The 7,787-nt window shown below is 37.5% G+C and overlaps 1 protein-coding gene across 4 annotated transcripts in view; it reads left to right on the forward strand.

Moving 5' to 3' along the window:
- Window positions 1-7,787, forward strand: part of PTPN2 (protein tyrosine phosphatase, non-receptor type 2) — a 105,803-nt gene that overhangs the window by 62,777 nt on the left and 35,239 nt on the right. For 3 of the 4 annotated variants that reach the window (XM_012649987.1, XM_012649988.1, XM_012649990.1), the window contains exons 6-7: window positions 993-1,202; window positions 3,010-3,162. In XM_012649987.1, coding sequence (XP_012505441.1) covers window positions 993-1,202; window positions 3,010-3,162 — 363 coding nt within the window. The remainder of the gene's footprint in view (window positions 1-992; window positions 1,203-3,009; window positions 3,163-7,787) is intronic. The other variant, XM_012649989.1, reaches the window with a different exon arrangement.

Raw genomic sequence — 7,787 nt, forward strand, 5'->3', positions numbered from 1 at the left:
AAAAAAAAAAAAAAAACTAAAAAATTGTACAGAGACATATTAGTAGAAGATCACTGCTTCGTTTATAGAAATGAAGAGTATAAAGCAGAGAAGTGCTCCTTGGGGCAAAAGGCAATTGGCAAAGGCTCAGGAACATTTTTATAATGACTTTGTCAGAAATAAAGATCATCAGGCATATCCAGGAAGTGGTAGTGAATGCCAGGCAGGCTTAGAAGACAGGAAACATTTAGCATGTTGGTAAACCACTTTAGCACGTCAGCAAAGGCATATGAGCAGCATTAGGATTGGAGATTATTACCATGGGGAAAGGCAATAATTAGAGGAGCAATTTCAATTAAAAATATAAAGATTGTTACTTTAAATTAATTCTTGAGTTGCTCCTCTGTGCCTTTGTAGCAGAATCTATAAATCACATAAAGGGAAGATTATATTTTAAAAATAAACTCTGGAATTCTTAAAAAAATAGACATTAAAAATGTAAAATTATACTAGTAGGAATTTTTAAAACTAGAAAAAAAGAATCCACTCATCATGATACACAAATTAAAGAAAATACTGGTAATGTGCATGGTATAGGCTAGTAGTTAAGAACCCAAATGCTACACTGGACTGCTTCTTCAAATCCTGGCTCTGCCATTTTCTCGCTATGTGAATGTGAGCATAGATTACTTAGCCTTTGCTTCAGTTTTCTCATCTGGAAAATAAGTTTTTATAGGATTCTTGTGTGGATTCGGTTAATAAGTAAATAGAACAGACCTCCAAAATCTTAAGTGTTGTATGTGATAGCTATTATTAATATATTTCAAATTCTCCTGAAGAAAATCTTCCCTAATTTGTGTTTGTGACTATCAAAAACCAAACAGAAAAAATCGCATAAACAGTCCAGAAGGATTAAAAGCATTATGCAAAACACACGATCTTTCTCAAGTAGTTTTTAATTAAAAAAAAAAAAATTAGAACTAACTTCTTCTCCCTTGATTTTTACTTTTTAGAGTGGTGAAACCAGAACAATATCTCACTTTCATTATACTACCTGGCCAGATTTCGGAGTCCCTGAATCACCAGCTTCATTTCTCAATTTCTTGTTTAAAGTGAGAGAATCTGGCTCCTTGAACCCTGACCATGGGCCTGCGGTGATCCACTGTAGTGCAGGCATTGGGCGCTCTGGCACCTTCTCTCTGGTAGATACCTGTCTTGTTCTGGTAAGTGCTTCTCTTCTTATTATCTCATTTTAGTCTCATTGATTTTTTTATTGTTTCCACTGGCAAGGAGTAAGCTCTGATGTCATATCCCAGAACTGGGTTTCTCAAACTTCTGCTTTTTTTGGAAAAACCTAAAAATCTCATTTCTACCCTTTGAACTGTCTCTTGTTCATCACTAGTGGGGATGTGTCCAAGATGATTCTAGAGATCTCCAAGGAGACTTTTCTTCCTGGTAATCTTTGTATTACAGAAATAATAGACCCCCCTCTTTTTTTTTTTCAAATATAAAATTATATGTAATATTGAATTCGTTCCTCAGACAAGCACTTTATCTCTTTTTCTTTATTTTAAAACTAGGGATAATGATAGACTTACCTCAGTGTTGCTGTGAGAATTCAATAAATTAATACATTTAGGACACTTGGAAGAGTCCTTGGTGTTTTCCTAAGCATTCCATAAATGTTAGTATCATTGTTATTCTCCTGAGATTCGTATCTCTGCCCCCCAGGGGCTGCTTCTTTCTCCACTGATACCCCCATATCCAGCCCGGAGACAGCCTAGGCCTTCTCTTCTAGGGCTTTTATTTTTCCTTACTTGGAAATGGAGGCTTCTGTTTACCCTCATGCCCTTTCCAACTTGTCTTCTTTCTCCCTCGTGTTACATTATAGAATCAAACCCATCAGTAATACCTTCTGCCTTGATTTCCATACTATCTGCTTCTTCGGTATTCCTCGTAGTTTAATTTCTGCTTTCCTGAGCTTGTTTTAAGATTATCAACAACCTGGGCAGTTTAGTAGACTGGTGTTTTCAACCTCTACTTCAAGGCCTTGTGTTGTCCTACCTTCCTCTGTTAGTCTCTTCTCTGTCCCGTAAAACTTAGCTATACTTCATTGCACCTATCTCAGCATTCTCAAGCTTTCTCACATGACTGCTAGCGCAAAGTAGATTGTCAGATGAAGAAATATGATGTTATTCACTGCAAACACACGTTCTTAAACAGGGAGCTTGATCAATGAAGCGGTCCTCTTGGTAGAACATTTTGGATAGTGCCTCTCTAGTCAAAGCTAGGAATTAGGAAGCGTTGAGTCTTAACACACTTACTGTATTACTTTACCACTCTACTTATATACAGTATACTTCAATCAAAAATTGGATCGTTACATTACAGTGAACATTGTCATGTTTAAAAACTCTGGTGTCTCTTTTGTTAATGATACCTGTTCCCTACCAACCATAACTTCAACAATTTGTTTCTTTTTCGGTTGGCGGAAGGGAGGGGGGAGTTCTGATATCCGATCGGTAGTCCAGAGCTGGTGCGGTAACTCTGCAGTGCTATTGCGGATCCAGGCTTTTTCTTTCTTTTCCACCACCTTTAGAGGGCAGACATCTAGACGTCATATCTGGAGTGCAGATGTGAAGAAGGCAGAAGGGCAGTGGGCACAAAGGTTTATTCCTACCGAGGCCATCGAAAATAAACAGTAACCCCAGCAGATTTACCCTTATGTTAGCCAGAAGTGATCATAAGTCTTTCCTTTGACCAATTACCGGCCAAAATGAAAGGGATTACTAGATTGGTTTAGAATCAATTGTGAATCAGCTAAAGAATCCAAAGTCCTTAATCTACTACCTGAGCAGGGGAGGATGGGTGGATTGAGATAGTTGTGTACACAACAGTTACAGCTGCAGTGTTGGATTATTCTTAAGGAGGAGCAAACGTAGAGCAAAAATCTTAGCAATGATCCTGTACTGCTTCTGTTTCCTGGACTCTAAAAACACAAGGCTTGACTGACTTTTACCTTTCTTACAGATGGAAAAAGGAGAAGATATTAACATTAAGCAAGTGTTATTGAGTATGAGAAAATATCGAATGGGACTTATACAGACACCAGATCAACTTAGATTCTCATATATGGCTATAATAGAAGGAGCAAAGTATATAAAGGGAGATTCTAATATACAGGTAAACTTTTCTTGGAGAAGAATAATACTGGTTTGTTAAACAAAGTTAGCATCAACTAACTGTACTCCACTTGAGCCCTTCTCTTCTCCCTTCCAAAAAGTATATTTGAATTAATGTAGTAAATCCAGCTGGCTGTTTTAAAATTGTAAAATTTAAGTTCAGTTCTTTGAATATATTCAGCCTCAGGTTAAATGCTGTGTGTTACTTAAAAGACTTAGCGGGAACAAAATTTCATTAAAGAAATTGAATTTTTCATGTAAGGGGGGGTTTAAGCATTTAATTATTAAAATAAACCAGAAAATTTAGGTACTTTTGCCCCATTAAATACTTAACATGGGATTATAGAATATTTAGTTTATATAATATTTCATTTTATATCAGTGAGCAACTTGAATACTTTTGGCAGGTACAATAAAATACCAGTAAAATGTTACATTTTTCTGGTTGTTGGCTTTATTCTCATGAGGATACTTTTATTGTTGGACATAAGTAGATATTATTACTTATTTTTTTAATACTATTATAATATATGTAGATAGGGTCTCTTTTCATTATGTTTCTCATATATGAACAAGTTTACCATGGCCTCATAGAGTGAGTTAGTAAATACTCCCTCTATTTCTGCCCCCTGAAAGAGATTTTAGATAATTGTCATGTCTTCCTTAAATGTTTGGTAGAATTCACCAGTGAACTTATTTGGGCTTGGTGCTTTTTGTTTTGGAAGGTTATTAATTAGTGATTAAATCTGTAAATAGGTATAGGCCTATTCAGATTGTCTGTTTCTTCCTGTGTGAATTTTGGCAAATTGCGTCTTTCAAGGAATTGGTCCATTTCATCTAGGTTATCAGATTTAAGGGCATAGAGTTGTTAATGATACTGATTTATTATTCTTTTTTTTTTTTTTGAGACAGAGTCTCACTCTGTTGCCCGGGCTAGAGTACCGTGGCGTCAGCCTAGCTCAAAGGCGTCAGCAACCTCAAACTCCTGGGCTCAAGCGATCCTTCTGCCTCAGCCTCCCAAGTAGCTGGAACTACAGGCATGAGCCACCATGCCCGGCTAATTTTTTCTATATATTTTTAGTTGTCCGATTAATTTCTTTCTAGTTTTAGTAGCGAGGGGTCTCGCTCTTGCTCAGGCTGGTCTCGAACTCCTGAGCTCAAAACGATCCACCCGCCTCGGCCTCCCAGAGTGCTAGGATTACAGGTGTGAGCCACCGCGCCTGGCCTTATTTATTATTCTTTTAATGTCCATGGGATCTGTAGCGATGGTCTCCTCTTTCATTTATGATGTTGGTTATTCTTGTCCTCTCTCTTTTTTTCTTAGTTAGCCTGGCTACAGGTTCATTAATTTTATTGATGTTTTCAAAGAATGAGGCTTTGGTTTCCTTCATTTTCTCTGTTGATTTCCTATTTTTTCTTATTATTTATTTTCTTCTGCTTATTTTGGTTTTAATTTGTTCTTTTTCTAGTTTCTTTAGGTGGAAACTTAGATTATTGACTTTAGACATTTCTTTTCTTTTTTGAGGGGTGGGCAGGGTCTTGCTCTGTCTCCCAGGCTAGAGTGCGGTGGCATCATCATAGCTCACTGCAACCTTAAGCTCCTAGGCTCAAGCGATTCTCCCGCCTTAGCCTCCCATGTAGCTGGGACCACAGGTGCACACCACACCCGACTAATTTTTCTATTTTCTTTTCTTTGTTTTATTTTGGTAGAGACGGGGTCTCGCTCTTGCTCAGGCAGGTCTCTAACTCCTGGGCTCAAGCAATCCTCCCACCTCAGCCTCCCAAAGTGCTATAATTACAGGCACGAGCTGCTGTGCCCAGCCTAGATATTTCTTTTCTCATAGTATGCATCAAAATCTATAAATTTCCCTCTAAACCCTGCTTTTGCTGCATCCCACAACGTTTGATAAGTTGTGTTTTCATTTTGATTTGGTTTAAAATATTTTAAAATTTCTCTTGAGATTTTTTTCTTTGATCCATGTGCTGTTTGGAAGTGTGTTGTTTAATCTCAGTGTATTTTGAGATTTTTCCAGTTACTTCTGTTACTGATTTCTAGTTTAACTCCATTGTGGTCTGAGAACACATACACATATACATTTACATAGATACATCCATAGATACTGTGTATACATCTACATAGATCTCAGTTATATCCCTTTGATTGATGGTGTTGAGTTCAACTGTCCCTGCTGATTTTCTGCCTCTGGAATCTATCCATTTCTGATAGAGGAATATTGAAGTCCCCGAGTATAAAAGTGGATTCATCTATTTCTCCTTGCAGTTCTGTCTGTTTTTGACTCACGTAGTTTGTGGCTCTGTTATTAGGTGCATACATGTTAAGGATTTTTGTGTCTTAGAGAATCAACCTGTTTGTCCTTATGTAATGCTCTTTTTTCTCTGATAACTTTCCTTAAAGTGTGTGCTGTCTGAAATTAATATAGCTACTCTTGCTTTCTTTTGATTAGTGTCAGCATGGTGTATTTTTTAGTCTATATGTGTTTTTAAATGGTTTTTTATAGATGTCTTGTTTTTTGATCTGCTCTGAGAATCTTTTTTTATTGTTGCATTTAGACCATTGACACTCAAAGTGATTACTAAAAAAGTTGGACTAATATTTACTATATTTGTTGTTGTCTTTGCTCTTTGTTTCTGTTTTTGTATTCTGCTCTTTTATCCCTTTTGTGGTTTTAGTTGAGCATTTTGTGTGATTCCATTTTCTCTCCTTTCTTAGGGGAACTGTTTTCCTGCTCAGTAGTACTCAACCCGTGTAATTCTTCCTCATCTCTGGTACTTTTTCCTAAAAGGGACATCTGCCTTCACCCTCAGTCTTATTTTAGATTTATATGATGTGATTGGTATTTTCAGTATTGGATACAGTTATATGTTAGTTTTTCTGTGAAGATTTCTTGCACATATGGATATAAAGTGATTTAGGCCCTGTAGGGACAAAGGAGAGCTATTAATATCACACATCTACAGTGATTACATTTTAAATCAGTAAATACATATATGTGATTATATTCATATAGCATGTATTCATTTACAGAACACTTCCAATGGCCTTGACCTTCCTAGATAAATATAGATAATTTGTCATTGCCTCTTGGCACAAGGTCAGACATAAATACGTAAAGTAGTTGCTGGTATTACCACATATTTATTAGCAAACCCCCAGTATCAATGACAGTAAACTTCCCAGAGTAAATACCTAGTTTGGCAATTCAGACTTGATATTGTAAAATCTCTAGCTGATAATTTGATTCTACTGATAAAGTATTAAATGTAAATGGTTTAACAAATTATAGAGAATTGCAAGTTTAATTGTATCACTTTACTGCTTTCTTCAGTGAACAGAAATGGGCGGAGTCAGGGTTTCAGGCAGTGTGTGGAACGTTGTTCCTAGCAGCATGTGCTACATGGGGTGTGATTCAGCATGAGTATAGAGCTGGAAGGACATGAAACTGTACCAGGCCTCAAAACAAGAGCTCATGTGAGATTGTAGTTACTGAGATGGAATCCTCGGCTTCCACCAATCAGCAGTGACAGGCTGAGGCCGGTGACTGGGGAGTGCCTGCTCACTTGTATGTTACAGGGAGGGCAAAAATGGGTGAGTTTGCTCAACACAGACATGCCAAGATGATAGTCTTGTTTTGTATTTTGTTTTGTTTTAATCCACTAGCATTAAATATGTCTTTTTTCCTCTTTGCTGAGTGTTTTTCCTATTGGCATATTCTGAATTTGTTGCATATTCTGGGAAGTGGTCCAGAATAGTCATCCCAGACTGTCTGGGTTAAAATTCTGGTCTTAACTATTTATTAGCTGCATAGCCTTGGGCAAGTCATCTAAACTTTTTGCACCCGTCTCCTCTGTAGTATTAGTCCTTCTCTCCTAAGATTATTGTGAGGATTAAGAGCTAGTACATTTGAAGTGTCAGAACATAGCATGGAGTGTCGAAAGTGCTCCACCTTGTCTTTGCTATAAAATCTATTTGGACCAACTAACAAAAATTTAACAAGGGAAGAAAGAAAAATTGACACAGTCATCTAAAGTGAGAACACGTTATCTTCCATTATATAGTAGTTTAACTATTGGCACAGTATGCTTCCTGGACGCGGCGCGAGCCCTGGTGGGGCTCAGGATTGTTCAGTTCCACCTCGCTGCTTCTCACCAAGTCCAGAGGCTGCTTTCCTTGAGCTGTGCTTCCTCGTAGCCTCATCTCTCCCGCTCAAGCACTGCATGTTTTCCATCCTCCCGTCACATTGTATCAAACTGCACTACTCACTATCCTTCAAATACAACAGATGATAGAATTTCTCTTTCTCTAATTCTTCTGTATATAAACTATCATAAAACAAAAAGAGATACATTAATTATGTGGGTAATTTAAATAGCTATATCCAGGAAAGGCTGAGTGTGGTAAAATGCCATTTTCTTTTTAATTCGTCCGTTGTATAATGATAACGAGACAGATTAGAAACTAGTTTATCTAGTGTATGAATTTCCCAAGCTGTTTTAAAAAGAATCTAAATAGGCCGGGCGCGGTGGCTCACGCCTGTAATCCTAGCTCTCTGGGAGGCCGAGGCGGGCGGATTGTTTGAGCTCAGGAGTTCGAAACCAGCCTGAGCA

This window comes from Propithecus coquereli, unplaced genomic scaffold (genome assembly GCF_000956105.1).
Source record: "Propithecus coquereli isolate 6110/MARCELLA unplaced genomic scaffold, Pcoq_1.0 Scaffold308, whole genome shotgun sequence".
Lineage (NCBI taxonomy): Eukaryota > Metazoa > Chordata > Mammalia > Primates > Indriidae > Propithecus > Propithecus coquereli.